General features: G+C 47.5%; 1 protein-coding gene and 1 long non-coding RNA gene across 8 annotated transcripts in view; one reads left to right on the top strand and one right to left on the bottom strand.

The window, feature by feature from the left end:
- Positions 1-210: 210 nt before the first annotated feature.
- LOC126063903 (uncharacterized) lies at positions 211-1,941 on the bottom strand. Its single transcript, XR_007514416.1, has 2 exons — positions 1,461-1,941; positions 211-593 (listed from the first exon to the last, which is right to left on the bottom strand). It is a non-coding gene; the product is annotated as an uncharacterized LOC126063903 (long non-coding RNA).
- A 64-nt stretch (positions 1,942-2,005) lies between these two features.
- DHX30 (DExH-box helicase 30) overlaps positions 2,006-20,756 on the top strand; it is a 31,164-nt gene continuing 12,413 nt past the window's right edge. Inside the window, exons 1-7 of one of the 7 annotated variants that reach the window (XM_049863128.1) lie at positions 2,006-2,064; positions 4,089-4,205; positions 5,229-5,335; positions 6,219-6,273; positions 13,478-13,573; positions 14,685-14,713; positions 20,612-20,742. In XM_049863128.1, the coding sequence (XP_049719085.1) occupies positions 5,311-5,335; positions 6,219-6,273; positions 13,478-13,573; positions 14,685-14,713; positions 20,612-20,742 (336 nt within the window). In that variant the 5' untranslated portion in view covers positions 2,006-2,064; positions 4,089-4,205; positions 5,229-5,310. Of the gene's footprint in view, positions 2,065-3,117; positions 4,206-5,228; positions 5,336-6,218; positions 6,274-13,477; positions 13,574-14,684; positions 14,714-15,991; positions 18,763-20,611; positions 20,743-20,756 lie in introns of those variants that run through there. The other 6 variants (XM_049863126.1, XM_049863127.1, XM_049863130.1 and 3 more) reach the window with 6 other exon arrangements.

The following is a 20,756-nucleotide window of genomic DNA, read 5'->3' on the forward strand; positions in this document are numbered from 1 at the left end:
CTTTTCTGCTTGGTTTGACAATTCACTGCAATGGCCACATGAAACTCACAGACCATACTCACAGTTAGGGGGTTTATTAGGGAAGTAACAGGTTACAATTCAGGGTCAGAAACGACTCAGAACACAGTCTTTTGGTTAGGACAGCTTCTCAGTCATACCTGCAGGCAGGCCTCCCTCTGGCCCTCAGCCTCTTGGTCCCTTGGACTGCTCTGCTCTGCAAAGCTTTTTAGCTCTGCCAGTAAGTGCCCAGGGGAACCCCAATCTGCCAGGAAGCCTCCTGTCTGAAGGTGCACGGCTCTCTCGCTCCATGGACAGGCACATCCACTGTAGCCACCTCACTCCATGGGCTGGGAAGCCCACTGTGCTGTCTCGTGCTGGTCTCCTGGTTCTGCTGCCACCACTTCTCGCTGTTTTGCGCTGTCTCCAGTGTTATAGCTCTCTTTGTCTCTTGGATCTAGGAGGTTCTCAGTACAGGGATCCCACGTCCGAAGGACACGTGCTGCTCCCTCTCTTCTTCTTGGTGGTGGAAAGGCCCCCTCCCCCACCGTTCTGCCTCTGGGATAGCATATTTTAAGCCTAGTGGGATGACAAAACTGCCCAATCCCCTTGTTAGGGTTCCATAAACCTTATTTGCATGGTCCCACTCCCACAAAGGTACCACATACTTTATCTACATTATTAGCAAGCTGTCCAATCCCCTTAGTGGGCCACAAGCACCTTATCTGCCTAGTCCCACCCAATTATCTGGTGGGAATTACATGACTATGGCAAGAAAGGCCATATAAAACCGATCCATTCACACTGCAGGCTACACCCTGGCTTTCCTAGCCGTAATTCTTTTACACTTGGAGGATAACTTCCCCACTGCCACTCATTTTACCAGTCTTTGGTGCTACTGGGTGGGTTCCAACCCCAACCTATAGGTTAGTTGCCCAGGGGAAAGGATTGCGCCACCCAGGGACCTCTTGAGAATGAATTAGCGATATTTTCTGTTCCATGCCCCACCCCTCAGCCTTCTGCCCAACATAGGGAAAGAAAACAATAAACACGGCTGAATTTGTTTTGGTGCAAAAATGGTTCGATATGACACTAATTCTTTATAGTTCCCTCGGCTGAAAGGACACATCTTAAAAGTACATTCTAGGTTTTCTTAGCTTTGAAATCCTAACCCAGCCTCAGAGATACCCCACTGAGCTCTTTCCTTTTGAAGTTGGATTCCATTGAACCGATACAGGAGACTCAACTAGTGGTCTGCAGCACTTAACTGGGATTTCCCCTTTCTCACTCCTAAGAGAGGATGAGGCCGGGGGCGTGTCCTCCAGACTGGCCAACACTCCAACCAGCTGTCTCCCCGCGACGAGCAAATGCCACCTAGTCTTTCCTCTAGCGTTGTACATTTTACAACACGCCATTATGTTGATTTCACCCTCCCAACAACCGTGTGAGGCAAGAGTTCTCACCTCCCTAAGAAAACAGAAGATCAAAAGGGAGATGCAGAGAAGAGCGGTGGCAGGGAAGGCGGCTGGAATCCGAGCCCGAGCCGGACCTGGCCTGTTTATCCACTCACATCGGGAGCCGCGGGGCGGGCGCGCACAGGACTCGAAGGCTCCGACCTGTCGGACGCCAGGTGGCTGTAAGAGGGTGGCGGCGTGACACCTCCCCAGCCGCCACAGCCGCTCCCTCGGCGACCCCAGCGCCGCCCGCGCTCTCGCCCACTTCGCGCCTCTGCCGGAAGACCCGCCTCCGCCCGCCGCCGCCGCTTCTCATTGGGCTCGCTGCCGGGCTCTCGCGGCTGGTTGGCCGCCCGGCGCCGTGAGCCCTGGGCGGCCGCTGCGAGCCGGGGCGGGGGACCGGCTCGAGACCCGCTGGGACGCGGGGCCGGGCACGGGAGGGGGGTCAGTGGCGCAGGGCCGGCAACGCCGGGGCGGCCGGCTGGACTTCCGCCACGGGACCCGGAAGGGCCGCGCCGCCGCTGGTGGGAGTTGTAGTCCGGGCGCGGTGGGGGGGGGGGGGCCGCGGCTCATGCGCGGTGCACCGAGGCTTGTTTCACATCTGTAACAACAGGTGAATTGGGCTTTTTATTCTCCCCTTTCGTGCCCCCTTGAAGAGCCTCCCGCGGCCGGGGGTGGTCGGCGCGAGCAGGGGCCCGGGTCCCACTGCTGGCCTTGACGAGAGTGGGGCGGAGAAGCGGGCGGGCCCGAGAAGCAGGCCGGGCATCCTAGGCCTGCCCGGGAAGCCGGCCGGGCCGAGCTGTGGCAGCCAGGCCTGGGCCTACCGTTGCCATGGAGCCGGGACGGGGGCGGGGGCCAGACCGGTCCGCTGGGGCGGGCCTAGCAGCCAGGGGCTCCGCGGGGGCCGCGGTAGAGGCCTCTTCATTGGCGCAACGACGCCCTCGCCTCAGGGGATGCTCCGTTTCCCCAAGGCAGGGCCTGGAGTAAGCCCCTGGAGTGCCCCGGGACCTTTGTCTGCACCCCCGTGCCTCCTGGACCTTTCGTCCAGAAGGAGGCCTGATGCATTCTGGCCTCCCTGGTTGCCCTCTTTTGCACCGATCGTGTCACTGGGGGCGGCCAAGGGGTGATGTGTTCTTTGTTTGCTATTGGCGACTGGCCCCATTTCGCAGGGAAAGACCTAATGCATGTTGGGTCCTTTGTTTGTAGTGAACTGGAATCCCAGGGGTCCTCAGAACCACCAAGCCAGGAGCATGGCATCAGCATGCTGTCTAGCTAGTTCTCGTGTAGCAACATTGGTCACCTTAATTGCGGTTTTGCAAGGCAGAGTCTGTCCCCCATTGCAGCACTAATCCACAGGGGCTTGCCATATACCGTAGCAAATGGACTGCAGATGGCCAGTTGCAGTCTCTTACCCTGTTTTTGGTTGCAGCTCAATGGCCAGAGCGAGATGAGACATTGTCTGTTGGTTACCCCTAGAGTTCCTTGGAAGACAATGCCCCCACTGTCATTCTGGTTCTTGACTACATCTCTTTATATAATTTACATGTAAATCTCTAAGTGTGTTGACGTTTCCCCGAGGGAGGACGCTTTATATATTATTTGGGATTTACGATAATGCTCTTTATTTGTGTAGCTCTTCAAGGTGCAGGAACTACATCTTTTGCTGCATTTTCTACCTGTGTAGGTTGTCTTTATATCCCCAAAAGTTATTTACACTCTCAGTGTTTTAATTTATGTGGTTGTGGTCCAAAGTTTTATTAGCTGTTGGACTCTTCTCACCCCTTTCAACCCTTTGAAGATGTCAGTATAAAATATTATTTCAAGGAATGAACCAGGCAACAGCATGATATCTTGGAAGTAAGAAAAACGGCGTAGTATGAGCCGGAAAGCTTTGGAGTCAGAGTACCTAAAAGCAGGTTTCCCTCCTGCCCTGTGCCAGCTATGGGATCTTGGGGAAGTTGTGTTAAACTATGCCTCAGTTTCCTTCTCCGGAAAAGATAATTCATACCTCATTGGATGGTAGCATGGATTAAATAAGATGAAGCCTGTGGAAGTACTTTTCAAACTGTAATAATGCTATTTAACTTTTAGCTGTGTTATTTTCCCAACCCAGAGTAGCATTGTACAGTAAAACCTGTGAAAGCTGGAACCTATGCAAGGCGGAAACCTGCCAGAGAAGGAAGCAAATATTTTCCACTAGTAGAGAGCAATAGAAAAGTGGTGACTGCACCCTGTCAAAGGCGGGAAATTTGTGAGACCCGGGAAAACAAGGCAGCCCTGTCAAGTTCCAGCTCTCACAGGTTTCTTTATCTGCTTTTGGATAGGCTTGTGTTATAGTGTATGGGATTAGAACTCAAAACTGAAGCAGGTTTTGCTCTGGGTTTGGAGAAAATACTTTTCAGGCTTATAAGACTGTCTTTATCATGACATTTCTTTCTTGGTATCTTACAGGTGCTGGTGTAGGACAGCCCACAATTTGATGGTCTAGAGTGGGTCATGGGAGGTCCTGAAGTGAGGCCAATGTAGCTGATGTGTGTGTTTCATACCACTAATGAAATTTGTCCTTGTTGTTAGAGTTAATAAATGAATTCCAATGAACGGAGCAACTTTCTTTCCCTGTGGGGATCCCCATTTTAGTGACCAGCATTGTACTTCCCAGGAGGAGGCTCAACCTCGTGATGAGGAATAGCAAGGAGAGAATTCAGCTCCAGTTCAGAAGCCTGCAAAACCTGAAACTATCATTGCTCTTGTAAGGTAAGTTGATGTAGGCATGCATACAAAGTCTGGTAAAGCAAGAGACATGTATTAAGTTCATTTACGACTGACTTGGAAGAGTTGGCGTAGTAATTAAGAGCTCAGCTGCTAACCAAAAGGTTGGCAGTTCAAATCCACCAGCCACTTCTTGGAAAACCTATGGGACAGTTCTACTCTGTCCTGTGACGTCGCTATGAGTCGAAATCGACTGGATGGCAATGGGTTTGGTTTTTTTTGGCCGGGGGGAGGGGGATGAGAGCTGTCCTTTTTAACTGGTCATTGTGGAATCTCTCCATCTTGGAATAATCTGATAGTGATTCTACCTGGAATTAAGTGGTATTTCATTATGTAAGAGTTCTTGACATAATAAAATTTTACTTACCTCTAAATTATTTAAGAAACACTGAACCACAATGGTTTTTTAACTTATCAGTGCATCACAAGGAAGATAGCTTTCTTTTGAATCTTTATGAAATGTCCTAGAGCTCTGTAAAATATCTCCAAAAAATCCTACCTTGAATCTCATACTGTATTTTTTTAGACTGGTACAGGAAAAGATAGTGGTATTTGAGCTTTGGTTGGCATAGAGAAGATCAGGAACTTTTTTTTTTCCAGTATCCATAAATAAAGTTTTATTGAAGCATGGCCATACTCATTCATTTATATGTTGTCTTTGACTGTTTTCATGCTACAACAGTGGAGTTGAGTAGTTGTGACAGCAGACCACCTGGCCTGCAAAGCCTAAAACATTTACTACCTGGACCTTTGTAGAAAAAGTTTGCCAATCCCTACATCAGGGACCTTTTAAAAGCAAAACCAGAGTCTATTTTCAAGCAAACTAGTTTACAATTTCTTAGCAAGAAAATATTGGTTAGATAATAACCATTTGAGATGCTTTAGATTTTATAGTATTCTTAAACTAGAACCTCAGATTATACCCTTTTTCTCTTAATTTGGATAGAAGGAGGCTATAGCATGTAACTTCCTAAAGTAAAATTTATCATTGTTGATATTATATTGAAGTTTTCTCTCTGAGCTACCATATCCTATCGGCTGAAATTTCCGGCATCCCTGGGGGAGAGGAGGCCATCAGGGCAGACCTGCTATGGACCTGAAAGATTCGGCCCCAGGTCAGCCCTCCAACCCCCACCTCCCCAAGATTTAAAAATAAGAGGAAACAGCAGTCAGGAGCAGGATTATAGGCCCCAGTAGACTCCTAGTAATGTTGGACATTATCCTAATTTGCTAAAACATTGTATACGTATTTTCAGACTAAAGCACATAAGATTATTGCACCTAACCCAGGAGTATTACCTTATTTAAAACAGCTGTAAGTCTGAATATTTTTTGAAACAAAATTGTATACAGAGATGTTATTTATTTATTTATTTATACTCTCAGTTGGAAATATTAGTGAGCAAATGCACCAAAACTTTTGGCCAACAGTTGACCTTGAATTTGTTGTTGTCATTTCTCAAAGACTCCGCTCTGAAAGCTTTTTCTTTGGAATCACTGTACGGTTACTTTTTGACACTGTCAGTCAAATTCATTCCTAAGGACTTAGACTAGATTTTGGGAAAGCCCAGTAAGCTTGTTAGTCCATAAGGCAGTCATCAACCCCATTCCCTGATACCACCTGAGAGAAGGGATCCATAAAGAATTTCTTTTCTTTCTGGAAGTCCCAGGGAAATTGGCAAGTATTGTGAGGAGGTGGAAATATATGTCCCTCATGATGAAATGCACCTCCTTCTATTTAACAGGGTTCAGAGAGTTTTAGGACAGAGAAAAGAAGGAAGCTCTCAATTAGAAAGAAACAAAGCCATGGAGTAATTACTCTAGAGTGGAGCTGGCCCCTCCCATCCTTAAGACTGGGAACAGCGGTTGGTGCTCTTTAGTGAAGAGCTTCATTTATCTTGTCTTCTAGACAATGCTCTCTGTGTTATTGAAGTCTTCTCTGTGTGTTCCTGGACTAGGAATACATTAACCATTGCCTCTGGCCCTCCTTCTTCTCAGGATTCCAGCTTTTCCTCCTGGCCAGAAATGTTCAGCCTGGACTCATTCAGAAAAGGTAAGAACATAACTGTGCTTGTGACCTCACGTCCCTCCTCCCTGTGATGGGCAACTGTGAACTGCCTCTTGGGTGACTTTCCAAAGTCCTTTCCTAACCTTCCTCTTTCATGGCGTTTATAGTCTTGTGCCACCCCTTGCCCAAGCCTTTGCGTACATTTGCTCCCCACCCCAAAATGACCTCTTCCGTGTATTGACTGCTTATTGAAAGCCTAGCTATTCTTCTAAGCCATTGTTTTACACCATCTTCTCCCTGAGCCTGCCCTGATTCTGTCAACCAAATGCAGTCTCTCTGACTTTCCACAACACCATATCTGTACTTCCCTGGGCTTAGTCTATTTTGAATTAATCAGTACATCACTGGATTGGAAATCTCCTACAGCTGGGGGCTATCATGCTCATCTCTGTCATCCGTCATACCTGGCACAGCAGTTTGCACATGGCCAACCTCAGCAAACGCCAATGGAAGTAGATCGAGTGAGTGCTACATTAGTGGTTGTAGAAACTGTGGCAAGGTGACACTGCAGTATTGGAGTCAGTATTCTCCAGCAGACAGCGCAGGGTTAGCGTTGGCGGTGGTAGAGAGTGGAGCCATGGCAGGGCTATAGGGGAGGATTCTTCGAGGGCTGCTTACAGGAAATGTAGCTGGTGAGGGCTTCAGGGGTCAGATCCCGGAGGACTTTGTATGACTTAAATAGGAGCATGGTTTTTCTCCTTCAATGGATAAAGAGAAAAAGTCCTATAGCCTGTACTGAAGCTGGCCAAACATGTTTTAGAAATAAACGAGAACCATCACAACGCCTTCTGGAACTGCTGATTAAAGAGATCCTCCCACTGTGTCTTCTCTCTAAGTTACATTCCTGTAGGCCTGGGAAACCCTGGCCAAGTGGTACCATTGTAACCCCTTGAATGGGGCCAGAAGAAGGGTAGATAGCAGCTGTACCAGAGCCGCCTCTTCCCACCTCTTTGTTTTTCTTCAGCCACCCCATCTGTTTTCAAATTACGTAAAAAAATTAATATCCTGGTTTTGTTGGTTAACTATGTCTGAGAAAGGAAAATTGAGCTTGAGATTAACGTGGACAACACATTTTGAGCTAAAATTAAGTATCACTTAATTGCCTTGTGTTTACCTGCTAATCAATCAGTGGGCTTTGTGGTCCACCCACTTGTAAAAGGAGAACAAGAAGTTTTCTCATGGAGCAGGGTGTTTCTGAATTAACAGTCTTGATTTTGTAAAGCGATAGAAAGCTCAATCAAATCGCAATTGTCCTTTTTCTTATATTATTTAACACTGTGGTATGATAGGGAAATGGTCCAGGTGAGAGAGTATCAGGGCAATATGCCTTCACAGCATTTGTGTGTGAATTCTACCTTTTAGGCTGTGGGTTGACATTGTGAGCCCTCAGTGTAGTGGGAGCAGCATAGCCTCACTGAGCAGATGCTCCAGAGCCAGACACGAGGTTCCCACCTCAGTGCTGCCTCTCACTGGCTGGGGAAGATTGGAGAGGTCACAGCTTCTCTCTGCCTCCATGCTGTCATGATTTAAGTGGGCACAATCGCAGTACCTGTCTTGTAGGATTGTCCCAAGGATCAAATGACTTAATACATGTAAAGAGCTTAGAGCAGGCCTGATACCTGGTAAACACACAATCTGTGTCATCCTTAAGTAGCTTCAGGACATATAAGAATCAGATTCTGGGCCATGCTTTCCACACAGGTAAGTATTTTTTCCTTGCTAACAACCATTTTATGGTTGCAGATGTCAGGGAAAAGCCTTAATCAGAAAGGGTCACCACCTTAAATATTTTCCTTCAGGCAAACCTTTTCAGATTTCTGTGACTATAAGGCTGATGCCCCTCCTGGCTTCTGACTGCCAGTAGAGCTTGTAGTTAGCATCATGGCCTTGACAACTGGTCTTGTGTGGCCTTGTGATACCTTTATTATTATATAGGACTGTTCTTTGTCTCTTATGGAGTTCTCTTTTTACATGTTTCTTCCTCATGATGAGTTATGAGCTCCCTAGGGTGTCATGGAGGAGCTTTGGTGGTGCAGTGGTTAAGCACTTGGCTGCTAACCTGAAGGTTGGTGGTTTGAAACCACCAGCTGCTCTGTGGGAGAAAGATGTGGTGGTCTGCTCCTGTAAAGATAACAGCCGTGGAAACTCTGGGGCAGTTCTACTCTGTCCTGTAGGATCATTATGAGTTGGAATTGACTTGATGGCAGCAGGCTTGGTTTCTTTTTTAGAGTATCATGAATCTTGAGGGGAAGTGTAATGTGGTATAAAGCTTGGGGCTCCAGAGTCAGACTGGCCGAGGTTTGAATCTGGCCCCTTATAACACACTAACACAGTGTTAACTTACCTGGGCCTATTTCCTTAGCCCTTATTTTCAGGAGTGTGCAGTGGGCTGCGAGGCTGGATGATTGAGTACCTATTGTGTACAAGGTACTAGAGGGGAGACAGCTATATTTAAGAGATGCTTCCTGGTACTCAGGAGCTTACCGTTTCAATGGAATGGGCCATTTGATGGTTCTGATGGTAATGGCTATAGAAATTCCATGCAGTGCTGTGGATGGTGGCCCACTAGGTCTTGTGGCTGTCATCTTTCCTATTATGCAATTCAACAGAGCTGTTGGCACCTCCCTGACTAGAATGCTCACGTGCCAGATACATGCCCCTCCTAGCATCTTACTGCAGGTTTCTGGTTTCTCAGCTGTAAGGGCATCTGAATCATACCACTATGAGCATGCTCAGTCTTTTACACTCAGAGGTAGACATTGAAAAACAGTGGGTCAGTAGGAGGAATGTGCATTTTTCCTTCTGCTTCGTGGTCAGAAGAGGGGGTTCGGTGATGTTGTGGGATTGTAAGAACTGCCCCTATTACTGGAAGCACTTAATAAGATAACAAATAATTGTCGAATCATTTATTCTTTTTTATTCAGTCCGGCATCCCTGAATAGGAATGAGTGCCCTCCTCAAACAGGAACGGAGAGGTTGAGTTGGTAATTTTCTGCCTTAGCAACAAGGCAGACCTGGATTTACTTCCAAGATAAACTTTGATCCTAAGCAGTTTCTTCTAGGAGACCTTACAGTCGTTCCTGCTAAACGCTATATGTGTATGTTTTCTGCAAAATCACATATCTGTGATATTATGAGACCTTATAGGAAAAATGGAGTTGGGGCTATGCAACTGCAACTTTCTGACCAGAGTATGATAAAAAACAGTAATTGGTGCCTGAGAAGATGCTTTGGAGCACATAGGCAGGCAGCTCAGTGTGATGCTAAAAAGACACATTTGAAGGCATTCTGATGAAAACAGAGCTGGCAGTTGCTGAGGCAGTGCAGGTGGAAGCAGAGCTCTGAGCCAGTGGGGCTGCCCAACGTTCCGTTACAAAAATCCTGAAATGTTGAAAAAATTTTATAGTGAAAACCCGTATACATATTACCTTGATTCTTTACAGGCGCTAACTTTTCAAAAAAAAGTTACACAGCAGAAAATACACTAATGCAACAGCGTCTACATCTGCACTTCAGTGACATTGATTACATTCTTCGAGTTGTTCAACCATTCTCACCTTCCTTTTCTGAGTTGTTCCTCCACGATTAACATAAACTTACTTCCTCCTAGGAAGCCAGCACAGCCTGTACAATGCAGGGCCGTGGTACTTCCATAGACACACCCAAACTCCCTGAGGGACAGAATTGCTGGGCTGAGGGCTGTGGGGACCATGGTCTCAGGGAACATCTGGCTTAACTGGCATAACAGAGTTTATAAAGAAAGTGTTCTGCATTCTACTTTGGTGAGTAGCATCTGGGATCTTAAAATTGTGTGAGTGGCCTTCTAGGACATTGCACTGGTGTCACCCCTTTGGGAGCAAGGAATAATGAAGAAAACTAAAGACACAAGGGAAAGATTAGTCCAAAGGACTATTGGACCACATCTACCACGGCCTCTACCAGACTGAGTCCAGTACAATGAGATGGTGCCCGACTACCACCACTGACTGCTCTGACAGAGATCACAATAGAGGGTCCTGGACAGAGCTGGAAAGAAATGTAAAACAAAATTCTAACTCTAAAAGAAAGACCAGACTTGCTGGCCTGACAGAGACTAGAGAAACCCTGAGAGTATAGCCCCTGGACACCCTTTCAGCACAGTAATGAGGCCACTCTTGAGGTTCATCCTTCAGCCAAAGATTGAACAGGCCCATGGAACAAAAGACTAAAGAGGTGTACCAGCCCTGGGGTGGGGACTGCAAAGTAGGAGGGAACCAGGAAAGCTGGTAATAGGGAACCCAGGGCTGAAAAGGGAGGGCATTGACATGTCATGGGGTTGTTAACCAATGTTATACAACAATGTGTGTACTGTTTGATGAGAAACTAGTTCTGTAAACCTTCATCTAAAATTCAATTAAAAAAAAAAACAAAAACTTCCCCTAAGGCTCCTATCTAATCTTTCGAGTTGCTGTCGTCAATTTGATCCCATATAGATAGATCTTAAAAGAGCACAGTACTCAAGGCAGACATTCTTTACTAGTTCAGCTAAACTGTTGTTTGGTTTTAAGAAGACTTCAGGGGATATTTTTTCATTTAAGGTTTAAAGATTATCTCAGGGAAACTGGAAGAACTAGATGGTGTCCAGCCATCATTACTGAACATTTTGATCAAAGATTCTATAGCAGAATCCTGATCAAAATGGGGAAAAAGCAGAATGGAATTTCAAATTCTCATGGACTCCAGACTAGGAAGGTTGGATGGACCCCTGAAACTATTGCCCTGAGATAATCTTTAAACTTTGAGCCAAAAACATCCCCTGAAGTCTTCTTAAAAACCAAACAATTGTTTAGCTTTACTAATAAAAAATGTCTGCCTTGAGTATTATGTTCTTTTAAGAACTATCTATATGGAATCAAATTGACAAGAGCAACTAGAAAGATTAGATAGGAACCTTAGGGGGCAGTTGGTTTATGTTAATGACAGAGGAACAACTCAGAAAAGGAGAGTGAGAATTGTTGTACAACTTGAAGAATGTAATCAGTGTCCCTAAGTGGTACATGCAGAAATTGTTGACTTGGTATATGTTTTGCTGTTCTAGTCTCAACAACAGCAATTTATAAAAAATCATCTCAGGGCAGTAGTTTCAGGAGTTCATCCAGCCTCCACGGATGCTGAAAATCTGACTCTCTGAGAATGTGAAATTCTGCTCTGAGTTTTCCTCCTTTTGATCAGGATTCTTCTGTAGAACCTGATCAAAATGGTAGCCACACACCATCGAGTTCTGGTCTCATGACAAAGGAGACAGTTGTCCATAGAGGCAATTAGGGACACATTCTGTATTCTCTTCCTATTCAGACTATCCTTCCTCTGTTGCTCCAGGCAATTAAAGACCAATTGTTGTGCCTTGGATGGCCACTTGCAAGCTTTTAAGACCTCAGGTACTATACAGGGAACTAGAAGGTAGAACAGAAGCACTAAACATGTTTTTGGCCAGTTAACTGGGGTGTCCTCTGAAACCGTGAGTCTAAACCTCCTAACCGAGAAACCGAATCCCAGGAGGTGTTTGATTGTACATAAGCAGCCTTAGCAGCTATCTTTTTTTTTTTTTTCATTGTTGTAAGCGTATCACCTTTGCCAAATTCAAGTTTTTACTGGTGTACAACTTATTGATAGCAATTACATTCATCGGCTATAGACACCCAATTTTGAATTTTTAAAAATACAGCTATAAGAACTTTTTCGTGTTGAGGATTTTAATTCTACTCCCCCTGACTTAGAAAAATCACAAAATTAAAGTTCTTTTTTTTTAATTTAAATAAACATACACCAATTCAACAGTTTCTATGTGTAGAATTCAGTGACACTGATTATATTCTTTGAGTTGTGCAGCCATTCTCAGCCTCCTTTTCTGAGTTGTTCCTCCTTCATTAACATAAGCTCACTGCCCCCTGACCTTCGTATCTAAATTTTCAAGTTGCTGTTGTCACTTTGTTCCCATATAGATCTTACAAGAGCACAGTACTCAAGGCAGACATTCTTTACTAGTTCAGCTAAACTGTTGTTTGGTTTTAAGAAGACTCCAGGGGATATTTTTGGTTTAAGGTTTAAAGATGATCTCAGGACAGTAGTTTCAGGGGTTCATCCAGCCTCAATGGCTTTGTAAAGTCCAGATTCTATGAGAATTTGAAATTCTTCAACCAACATTCTTACATGTTTTACTGCTCTCATTCCCCTATCTACCAGCTGCATGAGCTAATGTTCATGATAAAAAGGGCTTCTCTGTTGCAGAACAGACTGTCAAGTGTGTGGTGGTGTGTTGTTTCTTCCCCTCCTCTCCTTTCCCAATCATTACCCAGAAACTTTTGGGCTAAGAGGATGAAGAGCTCCTTTTCCCCAGACCAGTGATTCTCTGATGCTTTCACCATTTAAGTGGTTTAAAAGACTTTAAGGCTTCTTTACGTATCCATTTCCACCTTCCCGTGGAAAAGACTCAGTGAGTGCCTTAATTTTAGTTTAAGTATGTCAGATTTTTAGAATTGCTTAAAAATGTACTTTGTAGGTCACTGATAAACAGCATTTAGTCTCCCAACGAATGGACATATTTTGAATGGCAAGTCATTAACTTTTAGAAAGAGAGAGAAGGCTGGTAAGTGTGGACCTGGTCTTGGCTTTCGGAAAGGACCCCCACAGTAGTTGGTCTCTCTCTTGCTCAGTTCTTGGAGGCAAAGAATGATTTGGGATCTGGTGGCTGAGGTGGCTAGCAGGGGAACTCATAGCACATGGAGGGGCAGCTACAATGGGTGGAAGAGAGATGATTCGCGGGCCTACGTGTACCATGGCTTTTAGTTTTCAACTGTTGTCCTGTCTCATCTTCATAATTCAAGACTTGGGAAGAGTACACAGAATGGGTGTTAAGCTCATAGAGGGTGACTAAGGGAACAGGGACTGGCAGAGTTCAAGGGCTTTTTTGAGAGCTAGGTAGGGACCTCTACAAAACTGTCAAGTATCGCATCTATAAAAGACAATTGCTTTCTTCCTGTGTGGTGTCTTTGGCACTGTTTCTCAGAAGCTGCGATTGGCTCCCAATACCATCTAGCAACCCTTTTGCCCAAAGCTCCTCATGGATGCTCTGGGGGTGAGTCAGCTCAAGGGGTCTGTAACTGTGAGGTGTGGGAATATGTCGCCCTGATGCCCTCTCTTTTTCCCCCAGATCGGGCCCAGCACAGGCAGCGTCAGTGCAAACTTCCCCCACCCCGCCTTCCACCCATGTGTGTCAACCCTGCCCCCGGAGGGACCATCTCTCGAGGTAAGGGAGGAGCCTTGCCTCCAGCATAAGCTTGGTCTAGGACCTGTGGGGGTGTGGGTAGCAACTGGAACCTGGGGGCCAGGGCCCTGGGGCCTCCAGAAAGTGAGCGGGAGCAGGGTTAGCAGAGCTGTTGGAGCCCTGAGGGAGAGATCACTCGGAAAGGTCTGGGTTATTTCATGATCCTTGGCTACATGGCTTGGCCCCCACTGTCTCCTCAGGCCTCCTAGTGTGATCTGGAGCCTAGGCTCCTTCTGGGTGTTCAGCACTAGCATGAAGACGCTAAAGGGCTTGAGCCCTCTTGGCCCCGAGGCTGTCCCAGGCTCAGGTAGCTCAGAGAGAGCAGGGTGCTTGTAGCAAGGCTAGAACAGAAAGCCCTGACTCGGCCTACTGCCCTCCATCTTAGAAACTTTGGGGATGTCCAGCATAGCTCTTCCCTGCCTTCCCCCAGCACCTCAAAGCACTTTACTGACATTAAAATCCGTTTCTCAGTCCATTTAGCAAAGTGGGCTTTCCTTTTGATTGGGGAGCACTCAGACAAGTGACAGCTCACCTCAGGTCCCACTGGTACCCAGGGGAAGGGCCAGTATAGGACCCAGGGAAGCATCTGTGCCCGTGAACGTCTCCTTTCTTCCCTCAGACTTAGCTCTTTCCTGGGTGTGCTAAGACCAGTGCTCCTGGTGGCCTTCCCTTTGTTCTGACAGCCACTCTTCTCTTCCTCACAGGCTGCCTGTTCACATCCCTCCCCTAGCTGCCCAGTGGAAAGAGCACTGTTTTAGGTCATAGAGTCTTTGCCTCAACTTGAGACAACATGTCCACTTTAGGCTCTGTCTGTAAAGTGCTTTGAAGGTAAAGAGCTCCAAAAGGGTGCAGGGAGCACAGAGTGCCTCAGTCTGCAGCATCCGCTGCTGCCATGTTCCCACGCGTTAACGCACGTGCTGCCCTCCTGCTGCAGTGGCCCCAATTGGGGACAGCAGGACAGAAATAAGTCCTCCCAGCCCCTCTGACCATTTGACTTAGGTTTTAAAGAAATGCCACCCCTAGCATGGCCAAAACAAGAGTTGATTGCCCTTTTTTTTTTCTCCTTTCTTAAAATGCCCTGTAACTCGAAAAGGCCGAACGTTAACATTTCCAACATGGCAGGTGAGTGGCTTTGAGAGTGTCAGGTGTGCTTTGGCTAAGCTTCAAGATGTTCATTTGGAGTTCACTAGGTGGCACGGCTCTCGGTGCCTCCTTGAGCATGGGCAGAGGAGAATGCCATGGCACTTGGGGTGAGCATCTGCCCCCGGTGGGGCGGCTCAACAGGTGTCATGCTCTCTTTTCCTGGGAGCAGCACAGACCCCGGAGCCTGATTGTCCTCACGGCTGGGCCTCCAGAAGATATCCATGGGTGTGTGGACCTTTGCCTTTTTTCTCTCTCTCTCTTAGCTAGAAAGGGTTCTTGCCTCCGTCTCTTCATCACAGAAACAACAGACCTCTTAGCCCACCTGTTACTATTGGGCCCTTCTGTCAGGCTTTCTCATTCCCTAGAGTCGTCACTGGTGCCTCTGCGCTCAAGAAGGAGGTGTATGGCAGAAACAGTCTGTCTGGTGTTCAAATGAGGAAAACAGTGCACAGAAAATGGTGGCCATTTGTGTAGGTCACAGTGCCCATCAGAATCAGATTTGGAATTGGAAAAAGGCTATTTATCTGCCTTTCTACTCCACTGCCAATGTATTACCAAGGCCTCCTTCCAAGGTAAAGGGTGCATAAATCAAGAAATTCATCTCTAAGTGCCCCCTGTGAATCTTACCCACCCCCCTGGATCTGAGACATAGAGCACTAAAAAGAAACATGGGATAATACTCCCTCTGGCAGGATCCTGGGGACCACAGGACTGGTCTTTCCTGCCCACTCCCTCATACAGGTGTATCCATTCCTAATGCGGTGGCTTACTTCACGGGACCTTGTGGCTTCACATACGTGGAAGGGAAAGCTGTCAGGTCAGGTGACCTGGGGGGGTGGTGTGGTCATGGTGTTCTTTCCAGCCTCTGTAGCTCCCTTTACCCTTCTCTTTGCCAAAGAAGTGGACCATTTCCTGGCATTTGACCACCTATAAAATAACTATGGCTCAGCGAGTTGCCATAATATTGACGGAGACCTCTGGTTTTTTCAGACGTATGTGGTTCCTCTTGCCTTCCCTCCAGAAGCTCTCTGGTTGGCCCCAAAGCCTGAACTGTCTTGGGCTTCCTCCTGTTGCCTTTTCCTGGGGCTTCCACAGTTTAGGGTCCTGCAACATCCTCCTTCATATTCAGCAGATCCCTTACACCGTAACTCCATGATGCTAAATATGATTGTTTAGCACGTCTAGTACTAGATGTCATGCCTGATCTGGAAGTGGATGGAGAGATCACTGAGCCAGTAAACCCTTTTTTTTTTTCAGAACTTCCCTCCTTTTCACAGGCAAAAGAGTCAACTTTCTCTCCCCAGAGAATGTGGAGAAGGCTTAATGTTGGTGGAAAGGAAGGGTGCCTGGCAGAGGGTCCTGAGGTAAGGGGGGCATGCCTGAGCTCCTCTAGTTTTCTTCAGGGTCCTCTAGAGCAGGGGTCAGCAAAATTTTCTGAAAAGGGCCAGATCTCTTGCAGGTATTCAACTCTGCCACTGTAGCATGAAAGCAACCATAGATAATACATAAACAAACAAGAATGGCTATGTTCCAATAAAACTTTATTTATAAAAATAGCTGGTGGGCTGGATTCGGTCTGCAAGCTGTAGTTTGCCAACCCCTGGTCTAGACCAATGGGGAGAGGAACACAGAGCCAGAGAGTTCCCAGAGCTGTTCTAAGGAGTTGCCCTAAGTTTACAGGACACAGTGAGGTTTGTGGAGGTAAACTATTTGCTCAGGGTGACATTAACTGTTAGGGCTGGGAGGAAGTAAATGAAATAGGAAGAGGAGCCAAGAGCTCCCCGAGGACCAACTATTTGGTTGGCATCACGTGATGCTTTTTTCTTTTTTTTACATAAAATTTCAAACATATGTTTGAAATACGTTTTCTGTTTACAAAAGTAGAGAAGATAATACAATGTATCTATCACTCAGCTTGAACAATTAACAACTCACAGCCAGTCTTGTTTTGCATATACCCCTCTACTTTGGCCCCTTTGGAAGCAAATCGAAGAAGTCATATCATTTTAACCTGATGCTGTCTAAGTGGCTGTTAGAGCAGAGTGCTACACTGAGGGCCTCACAAAGCGCACCATGAAGTGCTCACGTCCTGGTTTCCAGGTGGGCTCCTTCTGTCTAGGCTGTTGAGCGCCTTTAGTTTTCAGATACCACAGTTTTCAAAACTTGGCCTTAGCTCCTGCTGCCACTACCAGGCTCAGTAAGTTTCTGGATTCTTTTAAGGGAATTTGGGCTGCTAAATCCTTGAAAACAACTCCTGAAGTTGAGTAGCTGCCTAGGCATTTGGCAAACTGATGCCTTACCTGCCTAAACACAAAGCCCTTGGAGAAACATGTTCTGACCCAAGGGTATTGCCATCCTGATATTGAGATCTGGGTAGAGGTGTTTGATGTAGATGGTGGTGTTCTTTTATGACGTTGGATAATTTCTGCCAAGGTCACTTTCCCTGTTGTCCCTTATCTGGTAAAAGCCCTCCAAGGAGGGCATGGAGGCAGCTGGAGCTGAGACCGTACCACCCTGCTCTGGGTTTTTCTCTAAGGGACCTATCCCCTGCTGTTTCAGACCTTAGGGCTGGGACTTCTCTAACAGCCAACATCCACAAAGCACTCTGCAAAGCCTTCCAGACATTCCTATTTGATCCTAACTACAGCCATACAAAATGGGTAAAGCAAGTTTGTGCTAATTTTCCCAATTAATGAAATTGCTCAAGGTTCACAGCTGGCAAGTGGTAGAGCTGGGACTAAGCCCAAGTATTAGGATTCAAATCCCGTATTCCTTCCATAGGCCAGTGGATCTCAGAGTGTGGTCGTCCAGACTAGCAGCCTCAGCATCACCTGGGAACTTGTCAGGAATGCAGGCTCTCAGCCTCCACTCCAGACCTAATGAATAAAAAACTTTGGGGGTGGTGCCCAGCAGTGTTTTAACAAGCTTTCCAGGGGATCCTTGGACTCAGATCTAGAATTGGAACAAACGAAGACAAAACACCTCTCTTCCAACTTAACCCCAGCTGCACTGCCAACCTCTGACCAAGGCCGCCTTCAAAGGAACTGAGATTTTGAGGTCCCTTGCTCTGCACTGTCCCTACTCCCAACATACATATTCAGTCTGATTCCAGCTGACCCCAGGCTCTGCACCTGAGGCACTAAGAGGAGTGATCCCAGCTAGGATCCAGGCATAGGCAGTTGGAAAGGAAATCCCATCTGGTTTTCATACAAATCAAGAACAGCGGCTTCAGATGCTCACAGCTTCACCAGCTAAGTTCCTGAGGTCTGCGGAGGTTGGACATTTTTCACCTTTGACTCCAGCCCCGGGTGGGGATTAAATGTGCTCTGCTTATGTTCAAGAGGCGTTCCCTGACCTAGCTCCCCATTCTTCACCAGGCTTTCTTGGTAAGCCATTAAATGAGGTGGACTGCCCCAGATTAGCAGTTATCTTATACTCCTTGGTACGGAATGCAGTTATCTTGGTCCCCAAGTCCGGCATTTGCCAGAGGCATGCGAGAGGTATTTACAAGCCATGGGCAGGACCAAGAGAGGGCCCTCAAGTTGGTTTCCTTGGATGGACATTGAGTTAAGGCTCAGCACTATTTCCAGAAAAATCCATTCCTTCATCTTGCCACAGATCCAGATGACGAATCTGGGAGTTTGGATTTAACGGGAGAGTGATCAGCAGGGTCCAAGCCCAAGGCGGCGGGTGTCTCACCCTTCCTGTCCGATGGTGGCCGGGGCCCGCCCGCGGGTCCGCCGGGTCGGCAGGGGGCGCGCGCTCAGCCTTCCGCTCGCGCCCTCCTCGCTCTCGGGTCGCTGAGGCCGGCGGGAGCGCGATGGCGGTCGCCAGGAGGTTCATGGCGCTGGTTGCCGGCGTCTCTCCGCGCCTGCCGCCGCCCGGCTTCCGCACCGCCGAGCGACAGGGACGCTCGCGCGGCTTCTCATCAGGCTGCGCCCGCCCCGACCACACCGGGGATGCCGCCGAGGCCCAGGCGGAGGCGGCCCCCGAAGGGCCCGGGACCGGCGACGGGAGCATGGTGAACGGTGAGGGCGGTAGCGGGGGCGGGCGGACCGCGACGCCCTTGGCGCCCGGTAATGGCAGTGAGGGGCCGGATCTGGCGGGCCGAGGCCCCTTCCCCGATAGTGGGAAGCAGCGTTGCTGCTGTAGCTCCCTGTGATAGAGGCCCAGATGGATCCTCTAAGCTCGTAGGTCCTGGGATGGGAGCGCCCGCACCTGGCCGGAATAGGTGAGAGGTGCCAACCTCGAGGGTGCGGGAAAACAGGTAAACGTCGAACTCCCGCCAGGATGAGTGGCCAAGAGTAAAGAGTATCATGAATGTTGAAAACAACCGGTAGTACACCTAGGATTTCAGGAATTAAAGTAAAGACAGGGTGCTCTGATGGATCCCAGCTTTGTGTCTCCTGAATAGTGCAGGGAATGAAATTGGTGAGGGCATCCCTGGTCATCAAGGATGGATGGAGAGAGACGGCCTCTGCCTGTCCTCTATAGCTGGACCATGTCCCAGTGCACGGGGCCAAGTGTTATACCTTTGGGTCTCGTGGGCTAAAGTTGGGTCCCTTTGTAGAATCCAACCCTCTTGAGTCTATTAAGATAATTTTTTTTATCTTCTTGACTCTTGGTTGCTTTACAGGTTACTTAGAGGGAGGCAGAACCAGGCAGGACCTTCTTACCTGGTCATTTGACACAGGAGTCTGCCCCAGTGAAACACATTCTCTGGTCGGTCATTCATGATACTCTAACACCCTCTCTGGTCCTTCTATGTAGGAATTCCCAACCCAGGCAGCCAGGGTTACATCAGAATTCCAAGAGGAACTTTTTCAAAATACAGAGTCTTCCCCAATATCACTGCCATTCTCAGGTGCCCTATGGGGATCAGGGTGTCCAGTGCTGTGAAAAAGCTCCTCAGGTGATTCTGATGCATGTAGGTGCATACGTGCTTGCACACGTGCATGCACACACACCTCGAAGTTACATTTTGGAGTTGATTTAAAGTTGAATATAATACCAGAGACTGTGGGTAAAAATGAAAAAGGCTCACATCTCCTCTCATCCCTGACTCTGTATCAGTGAGCATCCACTCTGGTGATTTGGGAGACTGGCCTTTCCCTCTTCTTAACTGTTCCCAGCAGGCTTATTTGTGGCACAGCTGCCCCCAGGTGCACATGTTGCCCATTTGTGCTTTGGCATTGATCCAAAGAACAGATGAAAGAAGTGAGGTACCTCTTATGAAAGAAGCCTCCGTGGAATGCGGAGGAGTCGCTCATACCCATGTCTCAGCTGTGGAGGTCTCTAATCAATGTCTGTACACACACTGGTTCTAGGGGGCCTTTTGCAGGGTGTTGAGGTACAGTTAAGAATCAGGGCTTGGTTTTCAGACTCCAGATCTCATCATTGATCTACAAGGAGCTGATCCTCCTTTTTTGTGTGTCTTTAACTTTAGGAGGGACCTTGCATTGCCTTAACCTCCAGTTTGTGTGTGTGGCGTTTTTCTTTTTTGCTTAGTGCCTTCTTTCAGACATTAGACTAGGGGCCAGAGAGGGGTGGGGAGGAGGTGGGTTGTTGACCACCCAGGCTTCTGTAGTTGTGGGTTGAATCAGAACCTTGGGTGGGGAAGAAGATGCTGGCTGGTTCCTTTCTGTTATGTGTGGGTCATTATTGGCCCTTCTTCAGGAGATGGTCATGCAAGTGGATCAGGCCCCACTGTCCCCTGTAGCCCCTGAAGCTATTTCTTTTCCTTTTCCAAGATGTTCTGGGCGGTCTGGGGTCATGAGCCTACATCCTCAGAATCCAGCCCAGGGTTGCCCTGACACAGACCCTGTGGAGTTAGCTTTTAAAAGAAGAACTATAACGCATTTCTTTTTATTTTCCTAGCTTCTAGGGACCTATTAAAAGAGTTCCCACAGCCCAAAAACCTTCTCAACAGTGTGATAGGAAGAGCCCTCGGCATCTCACATGCAAAAGACAAACTGGTCTACGTGCACACAAATGGACCGAAGAAAAAGGTAACTCCAGTGGT

Source organism: Elephas maximus, chromosome 20, assembly GCF_024166365.1.
Source record: "Elephas maximus indicus isolate mEleMax1 chromosome 20, mEleMax1 primary haplotype, whole genome shotgun sequence".
Taxonomy (NCBI): Eukaryota; Metazoa; Chordata; class Mammalia; order Proboscidea; family Elephantidae; genus Elephas; species Elephas maximus.